The sequence below is a fragment of the Sphaerodactylus townsendi genome, linkage group LG10 (assembly GCF_021028975.2).
Source record: "Sphaerodactylus townsendi isolate TG3544 linkage group LG10, MPM_Stown_v2.3, whole genome shotgun sequence".
In the NCBI taxonomy this organism is placed as follows: Eukaryota; Metazoa; Chordata; class Lepidosauria; order Squamata; family Sphaerodactylidae; genus Sphaerodactylus; species Sphaerodactylus townsendi.
This window is the reverse complement of record NC_059434.1, coordinates 75,332,138-75,347,522: the sequence shown is the minus strand read 5'-3', so window position 1 is coordinate 75,347,522 and position 15,385 is coordinate 75,332,138. Positions and strand designations below refer to the sequence as shown.

The following is a 15,385-nucleotide window of genomic DNA, read 5'->3' as shown; positions in this document are numbered from 1 at the left end:
CTACAACTTGATGGCAAAAAAGCAGGGTTGCACTCTGCTAAGATCAGAGGAATTAGAAGGGTGCATTTCGAATTCAGGACCCTCTTTCTTGTATAAATAGGATTGCTGGATAATCCATTGAACAATAACTGCTCTTGCATTTTAATACGTTTCAAAATAATCTTTGGAAGAAAAATGTGGGTGTATCAGGACCAGCTAAAGTTTCAGTAATTAGTGCCTATCTCAAGCAAAGCACTGGTTTAACTAAGAGAGGCAATTCACTGGGAAAACCTGCAGATTACAAAGTTGGAATACCATAATGAGGAAAGAAATGTCTGGGTAACTGTGTTCGGAGTCACTGCTAGTTACTTTAGCAAACTGATTCTATATATTTAAGAGATACTAAATGGGCTTCTTGGGAGCTTTTTAATTAAGCGTAAAGAAAAAAAGGGTCTAGTCACTCTGGAACCAGGTCGATTCTTGAGCCTAGGTGGCTTATAGTCCCGTTAAGGAAATGTGGGTGGTTAATATGTACTTCACCACCGATGTTGTGGCGTAAAACACCCCAAGAGCAATGATTGGATAGTATATCGTTCAGACTGAGTTTAAAGCTCAGCAGGTTCAAAGGTAATGAGCAGAGCTTCACCCGAAGCAGTTGTTGTGATATGATGGAAAAATTCAAGATCCTATAGGTAGTTCCTTCCCTGGAAGTAAAGGTAAGAGATTATTGGGTATGATCATCAGCTGTTTTGTCAATTGGATATTTCATTATTAAATTCATGTCCACTTTTCTTGCATGGATCTCAAGATGGTACAATATTGGATTTTCATGCATTGACTAGGCATAGCACTTCTTTTGAGAGCCAGCATGGTGTAGTTAAAGAGTGGTGGACTGTAATCTGGACACCAGGTTTGATTCCCCATTCCTCCGCCATTGGCAGAGTCTAGTCTGGTGAACTGGATTTGTTTCCCTGGTCCTACACGTGAAGCCTGCTGGGTGATCTTGGTCTATTCACAGAACTCTCTCAGCCCCACCTACCTCACAAGGTATCGGTTGTGGGGAAAGGAAGGGAAGGAGTTTGTAAGCTGCTTTGAGACTCCTTATGGTTGAGAAAAGTGGCATAAAAATCCAAATTCTTAACTTTTTCAATACGATTGCTAGCCTATGCATTTTGAAATTGTATCTTGGAGACCACCAAAGAATGCGAGGGTTGCTGTGAAGAGGCAGGCAATGGCAAGCCTCCTCTATCAGTCTCTTGCCTTGAAAACCCAATGGGATTGGCCGTGACTTGATGACACTTTACACGCATAACTCTAGCCTGGGAATGTTCATGCCAATCAAATCAGACTGAGTGCCAACTGGCAACACTAGCATGGCTGCAATTGAAAGAGAGCTTTTAGGATTGAAGTGTGTCTCCACTGCAGTCAGCGAGTCTACTCATGACTCAAGAAGAAGAAGAAGAAGAAGAAGAAGAAGAAGAAGAAGAAGAAGAAGAAGAAGAAGAAGAAGAAGAAGAAGAAGAAGAAGAAGAAGATGATGATGATGATTTTGGAATTATATCCCCCCTTTCTCTCCTGCAGGAGACTCAAAGGCTTCTACATATCTTCCTTTGCCCCTTCCCCTCACAACAAACACCCTGTGAGGTAGGTGGGGCTGAGTGAGCTCCGAGAAGCTGTGACTAGCCCAAGGTCACCCAGCTGGCGTGTGTGGGAATGTAGAGGCTAATCTGAATTCCCCAGATAAGCCTCCACAGCTCAGGCGGCAGAGCTGGGAACCAAATCCTGCCTCCTCCAGATTAGATACATAATGAAGCTCTTAACCTCCTACGCCACTGCTGCTCAAGGACCTGCAAGAAGCAAACTTCTTCATTTTCGTCATTGAGATTAATTTTTTTCCTCTTAAAAATTATTTTTGGATCATTTTCTGGTCAACGTTTGTGACAAAAGGACAGTTAGAGATAATACTTGGTTATGGCTAGAGGTTGGGTCTCTTCTAAATGTAAGTTACCATTAAGGATCGTGAATTAAAATTCAGGTTTGTTTTTTTTCATTATTTGGGGAAGGCAACTTAGGCATTTAACTTTTGTAAATAACAATTCAGTCAATGAATCAATCAGTGTTTCAAGGTGGTGCAAAATTAAGCGACCAACCACTAGCTGCAACAAAGATCCCAGAAGCAAGAACCAGCATTGAATGGGCAGCATGAGGAATGGCTAATATGGAATGTTGGGAAATTTTATTGGTTCTACACTATCCATGATTTAGACCAAGCCATGGTTTCACTGAAACAAGCCTCAGAGATTTTTTTCCCTATCAACAGTCTCTGAGGAAAATATCTGTAAAACTCCCAGCAATCCTGTGAATAGGCCCATTGAGTTCAATGCACAGATCCAATCAATTTTTGTTGTCTTTTTGACTCCAAGATACATCCATAGTTATACTCAGCTTTTACCCTGATTTGGATGGGCTTTTCTGATCTCATCAAATCTCAGAAACTGAGCAGGGTCAATCCCAGATATTATTTGGATGGAAGACATCCCCCCTCCTCCAAGCAAGTTCAGGCGTAGGAGGATTAAGAGCTCGTGTATCTAATCTGGAGGAAACTGGCTCTGATTCTCCTGCGCCTGCCGCCTCTGAGCTGTGGGAGGGGCTTATCTTGGGGAATTCAGGGATAGCCTGTGCACTCCCACACAAGCCAGCTGGGTGACTCTTGGGCGAGCCACAGCTTCTCAGAACTCTCTCAGCTCCCACCTACCTCACTTGCTAGGGTGCTTCTGAGCTGTGAGAGGGGAAGGGCAAGGAGGTTGTAAGCCCCTTTGAGTCTCCTGCAGGAGAGAAAGGGGGGATATAAATCCAAGCTCCTCCTCCTCCTCCTCCTCCTCCTCCTCCTCTTCTTCTTCTTCTTCTTCTTCTTCTTCTTCTTCTTCTTCTTCTCTCTCTTCTTCTTCTTCTCTCTCTATAGAGGCAAGTAATGGCAAACCACTTCCTGATGTCTCCTGTCTTGCAAACCCTATGGGGTCTCTGTAAGGCACCTGCCTCTTGATGGCTCTTTCCACAACCAGTTCCAGGATTTTAAACCAAAAACTAGTCAGGAAAATTGTTAGCAATCAAATAGTTACCAAGTTTTTAAAAGATGGTTGGAACATTTTGCAGAGTTGCTCCATTCACAGCTAATTGATCTCAGTGGGTTTAGAGAAAAAAACAAACAAACTGCATAGGATTTCACTGTCAGGGACTGATCTCCTGTTACATTACTCCTGCATATTGCATAGTCCTTATGGGTGAATTTAACATTATATATTTACTTGCAGCCCCTTTACGCGATACGGACTGGGCCTGCTAATGAAGATGAATCGAATGGTGGTGTTTCTTTGCCTCCTGGCAACAGCCGGAGCAGCTCCAGTAAGTTTTTCTTAATGGCTTGCTTGAATAAATGTCAGAATTTGTTCCCTGATGAAAATTAGCAGTCAAGTCAGTGGGTGGTCAGAAACAAAGATGTTCTCATGTGAAAACAATGGCTCATGTGCAGGGACATCTCTCGGTGCTGTACAGTTCATGGGTACATAGAATGCTTCACCTGGATGCATCTAAATCCAGTCTAGACCCTATCTCATCAGATCTCAAAAGCTTTAAGCAGAGTTGGCCTCTAGTTAGTTTTTTTGGTTGGGAGACGCACTCAGCAAAGACCTGTTGTGACACCGAGGCAGGCGCAGTGGCAATCCAGCTCTGAAACTATCAGGGCCTGTTAACTGAGCACTCTCCAGATGTTCATGGACTACAATTCCCATCAGCCCTGCCACTTGGCCATGCTGGCCGGGGATGGTGGGAATTGTAGTCCATGAACATCTGGAGAGGCGCAGGTTGCAGTCCCCTGGTTGTCTTGAAATCCCTACAGATTGCCATAAATCATTAGCAACTTGATGGAACTTGACACACAAAAATACCTACAGAATGGCTCATGGAGAAACTCTGGGGGTATGTTTGGAAGCATTCCAGTCTGCTAGTTGGTAAATGATTCCATTGCCTTGAATGTCTGGAAATTCTACGCATGCGTAGTAAAGCACAGGGTAGACCCAGGCTTAATCAAGCATGTGTAATTTCAGAAATGTTCTTGTCGGTGTGCAGGAGAAGGTAATTTTTGGGTATTTCATTTCTCCACCATATGATTTTCATTACCTTGTTTATGTGTTACTGATTGGATTCTGATTTTTGGTAAACTGTTAGCCTATGATGAAGAGGAGGACATAAACACCCGCAAATGACAAACTATCAGATACATTATTTTAAAAATGGCAAAACATTAAATAAATTACTAAATACAAATTAGAGTCAAACTAAAGATGACAATGGGATCCGTGAGTAAGATTTTCTGCATTTTAAAAAATGAAAGCATTCGTGGCAGGCTTCTAATCAGGAATAAGAGATGCTGTTATTTAATACTCCAAGGGGGGCAGGGGATAATCGATTTCACATGCAGGATTTACACTGGAAAAGTGGTATAGGATAAGTGTCAATCCCTTTCATTCAAACCATGGCTTCAATTGTATTCACTGGTGTCCGCTTTGATGTAAAAAACATTTCCTAATTGTGGAGTTCCTGTATCATGGTTAGTCTGGCCTATTTGGAAGAATAATTACACAAATTAAAATTGATGACTTTTATGTGGCCATTTAATAGCATTTCTGGTATCTGTCTCCATTCCGACTTCATAAATACTTCCATTCTGTTATGTTAATTCCCAAATGTAATGTTGAAAAAAAAATCAGACTTCCGACTCTTCCAAGACATGCAAAATAATATAAGCTTTTCAAACCACTTTCACAACTGTTTCTGCAAGTGGATTTTGCTATTCCGCACAGCTTCAAAGAGCACTGAAAACAGTTTGAAAGTGCATTATTCTGCATGTGCGGAATGAGCCATAGTTTCTCTGGATTATCACTGTGGTTATTTTCAATTGTCAATTTCAGCTATGTTTCTTGATTTTAACAGGCCTCTCACAATGTACATAGTAGCACTGGAGATAATAAGGTGAGTTTATTTTGGCAAAATTTCTTGGGGGATTGATTTGATTCGGTCAGATTGGCTGTGATCAATTCAAGACTCTGCTATTCGTGATATTTCAGAGGCAAGAGCCTCCTTATTTGGATGCATCAGGAGGCGTTCAAACTGAATGCAGGAAGCTGGCCTTTAAAATGCAGGAGAAAAGGCAAAAGGGTCAATGAACGCAGGCACGCTTCTCCAATGGAGTAAACAAAAAAGGTCAGGTGATGCTATCTTTACTCGCAACCGTGTCGTTTTGATCGTCCACTCCTTTGAAAATCCATGTACACCAGCAACTGGAGTCCTACGCTCCAGTCTTAATTTGGTGCTTCCTGAAAAACTAATATTTAAAGAACCGTGGTTTTCCTGTCTGTGCCAAATTAAACTCCCATTTTAGCTCTCGTCACAAGTTCCAACACATCGCAAGAAGCCAGAACACAGGCCACCCACCTGCCATGGACTTCAACACTCCAGCTTCAGAGAAATCAACACAACCATCCTCAGGCAAACACCGGCTGGCCCTGCTAGATTCGTTCAGTGGGGACTGAATGGTTGAGTAATAAAAAGGTGTTGGCTAATAACTAGTGCCTTTTTTTATTGTAATATGTCCAATAGAAGAAACATAGCTCTGTAAAACACCTCCAAAAATATTCCAACTATACCATAAGGCAACAGAATAAGGCACTTCAATGAACTTTGAAAGGTGTTTTGGTTTGTTTAAAAAAGGTAATCAGCTAAAAGATCAACAGTGTTTGTAAGCAGAATTACACCTTTCTAAGCCGGTGAGTTTCACCCTGTTTAGGGTTGTCCTGTAAACTCTGATCTGAAACACACTGAAAATATTTTGTTGTTTTCTTTTCATTCCTAAAGCAACCTTGAGGTCATAGGGCTGATATACAAAATAAGACTTCAGTACGTGTACATAGACATATTGGTGTGTGATGACATGTAATGTAGCCAGTCAGTGAAAAAGTAGGAAATTGCCTGTGTTCAGATTTAATCCTGTCATCATGCTCTGGTCAGATGTGGTTCTTGGGTGTATATGAAGTTTCCCCTTATTGACTCAGACCATTGACCTATTAGCCAGTATGGTTTACCCTGACCGGCAACAGCTCCCAGATAGAGAAGGGTGTTGGGACCTGGGAGTCTTTACAAGACCACAACAGTTACAGTGCAGTCCTAAAAAGACTTACACCCTTTATAAATTTATTGAAATCAGTGGGTTTGGGAGGATGTGACTCTACTTGGGACTGCACTGGTAATCTTTCTGCAATGCCATGCTTTGGCTGATCTTAGAAGAACAGTTTGGATTTATATCCCACTTTTCTCTACCAGTAAGGAGTCTCGTAAGTGACTTAAAAAACTCCTTTTCCCTTCCCACTCCCCCCACAACAGAGACTCTTAGTAGAGGTAGGGATGGGGCTGAGAGAGTTCTGAGAGAACTGTGACTAGCCCAAGGTAAAGGAGTGGGGAATCAAACCTGGTTCTCCAGTTTAAAGTCCGCCTGCTCTTAACTGCTATACCATACTAGCTCTTTTAGTGGAACACTGACTGGATTGGGCAGATATTTCCCAACTGTCAGGATGGAAGGGGCTTACTCTAAATCTTCTAGAAGGTTGTTTCTTATGTCTTGATAATTTTTAACGATATATTGTCAAGGCTTTCACTGTCGACAGGTTGATTAGTTTATAAGGGTTTGAGCAGATATGAAGTTTAGTATTTTCCTGACGCTTCGTTTAATCTGTGGCTGGCATCCTCTGAAGATGCCAGCCACAGATGCAGGCGAAACGTCAGGAGAGAATGCTGCTAGAACACGGCCATACAGCCTGGAAACCACACAGCACCCAAATTTTAATGATAATTTTATGCCTTTATTATTGCATTGCGTTGTTTTACTTGTTTTACTTTGTTGTTTTATTTTATTGTATTGTTTAACTTTTGTGAGCTGCCACCACCAGCAATTTGGATAGGTGGCTTATACACTTTCCAAAGAAATAAATTTTGATGACGTTGTCACCACATAAAGGAAGGAATACTAAGGACATCTAGTTAGAAGTAAGTCCTATTTTCTCCAGTGAGGTTTACTCCCAGGAATTTGTTCTGAAGGTTGTAACCAGAGTGGCTTTTACATAGAATCTAGAACAAGCAAAGTTTAGCCAAGATTACCATGGTTCACGCAGAGAGGAGTTTGTTTAAAGTCATAGGTTGAATGTTTTCTTTTTTTTGTTTCTATTTGAAAGGCCTCATGACTGTGTATCTCTTTAAAGGATGTATCAAATGCAAGGAATGCAAGTGAACGTGACGTTGGGAAGAATAACAAGGAATATTTTGAACACCAAAAGGCAAAGAAAGTCAGTGGAAATACCAATCCCATCAGTGAAAAACACAATGGTGCTAAAAGTGCAATAAGCGGAATAAAAGATTCCCACACTGGTGCAAACCTAATTGCTGCTGATGATGATGATTTTGTTGATGCCAATAGAAATGGGGATGGAAAAACCAAGGCCAATCTTAGCAATGTTAAAACACCTGGAAGTAATAAAATCCAAGTTCCCAATGGACCTGGTACTGATGGGGAAACTATTAATGGTGCTGTGGAAGATGGTGTCTTTATCTTCTTGCCCAATGAGACTGGAGGAGGAAACTTTCTTGGTACAAGCCAAACAGAGCCTTCTAGTTTTGATCCAAATGGTCAGAAGGGCAAGGCTGGAGATACATTTGATGATCCTACAGGAAGCCATAGCAACCAGGTTCAAACTCTAACCAACACCTATGTAGGTGAACCTGAAAGAAGAGAGCCTGCAGCTAACACGAATTTGAAATCTACGGGGAACAAGGTCTATGGAGAAAGTATACAATGGACAGATATGAATGAAGGTGCCAGTGGTCATGGTGAAGATACATCTGAAGATGGTTGGGGTGATGGAAACTCTGAAGACACGGCGGTTCTTGAGGAACATGAGATTGAAAAGGATGACAATGGGAGCAAACGTCAAGATCACAACAGTAAAAAAACAATGAATTCTCTCAGCACCAGTGAGGAAGACAGTTCCCAAGAGTATGACATGATCTCGGAAAAGGATGAAACTGCGGAGCTGTGTCACAAAGCAAAGAAGAATGAACACACAGATCTTAAAAACAAAAGGAATAGAGATCTGGTAAGTTAGACATTGAATTATTATTCTGCATTTTGGTGCTGCTTGCTAGCTTTGCATAGAAATTCGGGAAGGAGGAGACAACTTGGTCACCTTTATATCTCTGCCTATGCAGTCTTTATGTGACATAAGAATTCTGGGTTGGATCCAACAAACTGTTCCATTGATAAAAAAGGGAAGAGGGGCTCCCCATTATCCACCAAAATGGCTGTGTTGGGGACCCTGGGACCTAAATGTACCAAAGCCATGTAGGTATATAGAAGATGTAATAAAGAAGGGAGTTGAATTAGATCGAGTGAAAATGCAGGCTGGATTTAGCCCTCTGTCTACATTGTGCTATATGGTATAGGTCATGATTCCCCTCAACTATAGAAATATTAGTCAGAACATGATTTACAAGTAATTTCATCTGAGTCCAATTCACCTTATTTTCTAAAATGTTTGAAAATCAAGTTTCTTTTTTTTAAAAGTGTGAACCCAAAGAAGTTATACCGGAGTTGTCAGATTTAAATGAAATATCATCTCTGTCTATGACATGCTTGGTGGAAATGAAGGCCATGCATATGACTTGGCCTATCGCCACACAATGTGCATCATATTGTGCTGATAGAATCTTAAGCCTGTTTATTTGTTTGTTTGTAGAGGCCAGTCTTAATGGTGATCTGATCTGTTAATTCTTTTCCACTGTGAAGAGGATGAGTCATACCAGTTCAGCATTTGTGTATATAAACTGTCACACAGAGGACACATTTCATCCATGGGCCTTTTCCCACTAGCCACGACCCCCGTATGCCCCGCGCTGCTCTCAGCGCGCAGACCATTCTCTGGCGACGCCTGGAGCTTCCCCATCGATCGCGCTCCTGCGTGAATAATAAAAGGCGCCGCTTTGGAAGATGCCAGTAATGCGATTCTTATGCGCTGAGGGGGGGGCGCAATACGCCAGCAGCCGGCCAGGGCGGTTGGGCGCTTTGTCACCGGCCTCCCCTGTAGTGGGAGTGTTGGGACTCCCGCCAGCCACACTTGCCTACAGTAGCGCGGGGCAGAAGGTAAGTGGGGAAAGGCCCCATGACGTAGGGGTATACTCCTCTTTCACCATGCCACTGGAGCACTTCACAGGGAAACTGATTGATAGAGGTGGTGTATCAGTTTTTGATAATGTAGTGACCTTTTCAGTCATTACAACCATGTAGTCATGAAGCCCGACTACCCACAGTGCTCCCAATACACACAGTTGCCATTTTGTCTGATGGGAAAGGCACAGATTTTCTATGACCATGTCTCTTTGGTACACACTACACAAACCTCGTAAAATCCAGTGGCCAGTTCATAGGGGCATGCAGGCTACAATCAGTGTCCTTGTACATACAACATGGAGACTGAATGTATTGTGTACGTCTGCACAAATGCTGTCATAAGAACATAAGAACAAGCCAGCTGGATCAGACCAGAGTCCATCTAGTCCAGCTCTCTGCTACTCGCAGTGGCCCACCAGGTGCCTTTGGGAGCTCACATGCAGGAGGTGAAAGCAATGGCCTTCTGCTGCTGCTGCTGCTGCTGCTCCCGAGCACCTGGACTGTTAAGGCATTTGCAATCTGAGATCAAGAAGGATCAAGATTAAAGAACATAAGAACATAAGAACAAGCCAGCTGGATCAGACCAGAGTCCATCTAGTCCAGCTCTCTGCTACTCGCAGTGGCCCACCAGGTGCCTTTGGGAGTTCACATGTAGGATGTGAAAGCAATGGCCTTCATCTAAGTGGCTGTTGCTCCCGAGCACCTGGACTGTTAAGGCATTTGCAATCTCAGACCTTAGGATCAAGATTTGCGAGCCATAAATTGACTTCTCCTCCATAAATCTGTCCAAGCCCCCCTTTTAAAGCTATCCAGGTTAGTGGGCCATCACCACCTCCTGTGGCAGCATATTCCAAAATGCACCAATCACACGCTATGCGTGAAGAAGCAGCTTCCTTTATTTAGTTCTAATTCTTCCCCCCAGCATTTTCAATGAATGCCCTGGTTCTAGGTATTGTGAGAAAGAGAGAACAATTTATCTCTGTCAACATTTTCTACCCCATGCATAATTTTATAGACTTCAATCATATCCCCCCTCAGACGCCTGCCTCCTCCAAACTAAAGAGCTCCCCCCAAACGCTGCAGCCTTTCCCTCATAAGGAAGGTGCTCCTAGTCCCTCAATCATCCCTCGCTGTCTCTCTCTGCACTTTTTCTATCTCTTCACATCCCTTTGAGATGTGGGTGACCAGAACTGAACTCCAGTAACTCCAAGGTGTGGTTTGACTCAATGGGCTTTTATATAAGGGCATGACAATCTTTGCAGTTTTATTATCAATCTCCTTTCCTGATTATCCCTCAGCATAGAGTTTCCATTCTTTCACAGCTGCCATACATTGAGCTGACATTCCCATGGAACTACTTCAATTAAGACGCCCTTAAATCCCCTTTCCTGGTCTCAGTGCACTGATAGCACTGACTCCCCTCTGTGAAGCGTGTATGTGAAGTTTGGATTTTTTTTTGCCCCTATGTGCACTCACTTTGCATTTTGCTACATTGAACTGTGCATTTGCCATTTCTTAGCCCACTCTACCTAATTCCCATCAAGGCTGTCTGCTTGGACCTCTCTCAGTAATCCTTTGTGGTTCCTACCAATCTCCTACATAATTCTGGTATCATCTGCAAACTTGGCCAACACACGCTTACCCACTCCCTTTACTTCCAGGCTAGTCATTTTATGAATAGGTTAAAGAGCACTGGTCCCCACATACGGGATCCTTGGGGGACAACTCACTCCCCACATCTCTCCATTGTGAGAATTTCCCATTTACACCCACTCTTTGCTTCCTGTTTCTCAACCAGTTTTTAATCCATAGGAGGACTTCCCCTCTTATTCCTTCATTGCTGAGTTTTCTCAATAGTCTCTGGTGAGGAACTTTGTCAAAAGCCTTTTGGAAATCCAAGTAGACAATGTCCACTGGTTCCCCTTTATCTGGTAGATTGGTAGCCATAGATCGACTTCTCCTCCATAAATCTGTCCAAGCCCCTTTTAAAGCTATCCAGGTTAGTGGCCATCACCACCTCCTGTGGCAGCATATTCCAAACACCAATCACATGTTGCGTGAAGAAGTGTTTCCTTTTATTAGTCCTTACTCTTCCCCCCAGCATTTTCAATGTATGCCCCCTGGTTCTGGTATTGTGAGATACTATTGTGAGACTGTGAGTCAAACTGCACACAGATTATGGTAATTTCAAGTAGAGGAGCACTGAAGAGCAGGCTGACTCTTCTGTCTCTTTACACTCTCAGCCTGGCTGGGACAAGAAATAAAGAACGGTGGGAAGATAAAACAACTTGGGTGGGGGGAGGAGAAAAGTGCAGTGGACGGGTGTGTGTGTGTGTGTGTGTGTGTGTGTGTGTGTGTGGACAGCACCTCCTCTCCCCTTTCAGTTCTTCACTTAAAACGACCAATCCATCACACTGCTTTCTAATATTCTAACCCAACCCAAGTTTTTTAGTGGCACCCAATCAAGCTGAATCCAAATATAATATTTTTACAGCCCAATCCAGAGCTGTCATGGGGGCAAGGATGGCACCACTCCACCCACTCCAAAAGGCTTTCCTTATGTCCAAGCCCTGCTCCAATAGTGAAAGGGGACTAAGCCAGCAGTGGAAACTGACTAAGGTTGGCTACACCCCCAGGAATGCCCCTGCCAAGCTGATGCAGCCCAGCGCAGTGGGGAAGTGCTGGCAGAGAGCTGGGTGCTGCGGCTGGGTGTCCCAGGGCTCCGCAGGGGCTGGGCATTGGTGTAAGTGCCCCTCTGCCAGCATAAGTGTCCATGCCACATCCATTGCAGGATTCAACCCACCCCCTCCCCTGGATTGGGATGCCAGTCATTTTCTGCTTGTATTCATAAATCTGTAAATAAAAACTGTCAGATATTTGGTGGTAGGATTTAGGTTTGCCATCACACCTTCGATTGCTTTTTGCTTCTTGATCTGCTTTCATCGATGCCCTTCTTTCCTCTCTATCTTCAGAGCAACAGCAGTCCCAAGAAAAAAGGAGTGGCTGGGAAGAAATCCCTAGGAGGGCTTACTAATGCGAACAGCTCTCAAGATGCCAATGAACACTGGAGCAAGTCTAGAGGTGACCTTGAACATTCAATCCGCAAAGATAGCATCGACAGCAACACTTATAGTTTTAGTGATGAACTCATGCAAGGAGATGATCCTGATGACAGCCACGAGTCTGAAGGCTCTGAGGAGAGTGAACAAGATGAGGATGAGAGGGCCAGTGAGGATGTCAGCGATGAGCAGTCAGAGAGCAATGATGAAGATAGAGGACATCAACCACTCAGCAGGGAATCTGAGGGTGTCAGTCAATCAGCAAGCAGCGAGAGCCAATCTGTTAGCAGTGAAAGCAAATCTGATAGTAGCAGTGAAAGTGAGAGCAATTCCAATAGCAGTAGTGAGAGCAAATCCGAGAGCAGTGAGGGCAAATCTGACAGCAGCAGTGACAGCAAATCTGACAGCAGCAGTGAGAGCAAATCTGATAGCAGCAGTGAGAGCAAATCTGATAGCAGCAGTGAGAGCAAATCCGAGAGCAGTGAGGGCAAATCTGGTAGCAGCAGTGAGAGCAAATCTGATAGCAGCAGTGAGAGCAAATCCGAGAGCAGTGAGGGCAAATCTGACAGCAGCAGTGAGAGCAAATCCGAGAGCAGTAAGGGCAAATCTGATAGCAGCAGTGAGAGCAAATCTGACAGCAGCAGTGAGAGCAAATCTGATAGCAGCAGTGAGAGCAAATCTGATAGCAGCAGCGAGAGCAAATCTGATAGCAGTAGTGAGAGCAAATCCGAGAGCAGTGAGGGCAAATCTGACAGCAGCAGTGAGAGCAAATCTGAGAGCAGTGAGAGCAAATCTGATAGCAGCAGTGAGAGTAAATCTGATAGCAGCAGTGAGAGTAAATCTGACAGCAGCAGTGAGAGCAAATCTGATAGCAGCAGTGAGAGCAAATCTGATAGCAGTAGTGAGAGCAAATCCAAGAGCAGTGAGGGCAAATCTGACAGCAGCAGTGAGAGCAAATTTGATAGCAGTAGTGAGAGCAAATCTGATAGCAGTGAGGGCAAATCTGATAGCAGCAGTGAGAGCAAATCAGACAGCAGCAGTGAGAGCAAATCTGACAGCAGCAGTGAGAGCAAATCCGAGAGCAGTGAGGGCAAATCTGACAGCAGCAGTGAGAGCAAATCCGAGAGCAGTGAGGGCAAATCTGACAGCAGCAGTGAGAGCAAATCCGAGAGCAGTGAGGGCAAATCTGACAGCAGCAGTGAGAGCAAATCTGACAGCAGTGAGAGCAAATCTGACAGCACTGAGGGCAAATCTGACAGCAGCAGTGAGAGCAAATCTGAGAGCAAATCTGACACCAGCAGCGAGAGCAAATCTGAGAGCAGTGAGGGCAAATCTGAGAGCAGCAGTGAGAGCAAAAGCAGTGATGAATCAGAGAGCAGTGAAAGCAGCAGTCAAGCAGCTAGCCATGAAAGTAACAGCCAATCAGGCACTGACAGCGATGCCAATGATCAGTCAAAGAGCTATGAAAGTGAGAGTGAATCAGCAAGCCATTCTGACAGCCGGATGGCAGCCAGTAGTGATGAAAGTTATGCTGATGGGAGTGACATGGCAGATACAACCGAAAATTCAAGTGACAGCGAATCTGCTGAGAGCAAGGAGAAAGAGAGCAATCCTTTGGGCCATGTGGACAGTGAAAGTGAATCCATAAGCGAAGGCAGTGAGAGCAACAATTCCACCAGTGATTATTAATGCAGAGTGAGGCAAAAGCGATGGAATGTAACTTATTGGAAATGAAAATGGTTATGAAAGGAAGAAGGAACAAATGGTCAAATCAGATGATTCGTAGACCTCGGCATAGTGGAGAATACACCTTATCTACCCCACAACTTGTGCTGGTCCAGTACCATTGGTCAGTCATGCAGTGGCATACAAGGCACAAATTTTGTCAAATTCTACTTGTAGTCTACATTCGTGCAGTTGATCTCCTAGGTAAAATCCAGGAATTAACCATATGTACAACATCTATAGGAGCCCCGTGGCGCACAGTGGTAAGCTGAGATAATGCAGCCCAATCCAAAACCTTTATTAGGCATAAAACCGGTATGTGTCAAGAATTCCAAATACCATAAGAAGGTCATTATTGCACAACTTGTAGGACACGGAGTAAAAATATAGCAACAGCTCCCGAGATTTCAACATTAGAATTATTTAGAAGCTTAGCCATTGTTTACCTATCAGAAAGGAGCAAGGTAATGCAGTCACAAAGCTCTGCTCACAACCTGAGTTCAATCCCGACAGAAGTCGGTTTCAGGTAACTATCTCAAGGTTGACTCAGTTTTCTATCCTTCCGAGATTAGTAAAAGAAGTACCCAGCTTGCTGGGGGGTAAAGTGTAGATGACGAGGGAAGGCAATGGTAAACCACCCCAAAGGTGGGATCCAACCAGTTCTCACCACTTCTCTAGAAGTGGTTACTATTTTTTTCTGAGTGCCGAGAAGGGGTTACTAAAGCAACCTCCCTGCCCAATAGGGACTGGAGGTGCGTGTGCACGGCGGCGCCACTGTTTGAATCCCACCACCATCGGAACCTGTTATTAAAAATTTTGGATCCCACCACTGAACCATCCTGTAAACACAGTTTGCCTAGTTGATGTGATGATATGACATCACCCCCTGGGTTAGTATTGACCAATGCCTGCACAGGAGACTACCTTTATTTTTTATTTTATTTTATTTTTCACATTTTTATCCTGCCAAATTCCCCATAGGCCTCATGGTGGTGTACAACCACTTAAAATTGAATACATTTACCTTTTTAATGACATCTATGTACGTTGGATTTGGACCTGTTTATAAGTTATATCACTGACTGGCTGGCCTGATGCTCTGGTGTACCAGGTGGGTAGTAAAGGACATTCTTTACCTTGCATCTTGGGTAGTGCATTGTTGGAACTGGCAGGGAAAGCTATCCGAAACCCATTTATCTGAGAGCAGTGACCTTGGAAGTAAATGGAAATGCTAAGGAAGTCAGACTCCCAAGTCATGTTGGAGTGATACTAGGACAAGAAGCACCATCCAGTCCTATCAGACATGAAGAAAAAAGTTGTTGTCCATAGAATGCTGTAAAATATTGTGCTAATA

General features: G+C 43.7%; 1 protein-coding gene across 2 annotated transcripts; it reads left to right on the top strand.

The window, feature by feature from the left end:
• Positions 1–598: 598 nt before the first annotated feature.
• LOC125440234 (dentin sialophosphoprotein) lies at positions 599–14,627 on the top strand. Of its 2 annotated transcripts, XM_048509935.1 has the most exons (6): positions 599–695; positions 3,291–3,381; positions 4,969–5,007; positions 7,287–8,177; positions 12,220–13,355; positions 13,425–14,627. In XM_048509935.1, exons 2-6 carry the CDS (start codon positions 3,322–3,324, stop codon positions 13,993–13,995), a joined length of 2,697 nt encoding a protein of 898 aa, XP_048365892.1. In that variant the 5' UTR covers positions 599–695; positions 3,291–3,321; the 3' UTR covers positions 13,996–14,627. The 2 variants fall into 2 exon arrangements, with proteins under 2 accessions (XP_048365892.1, XP_048365891.1); XM_048509934.1 differs by having other exon boundaries at positions 12,220–14,627.
• The last annotated feature ends 758 nt before the right edge of the window (positions 14,628–15,385 follow it).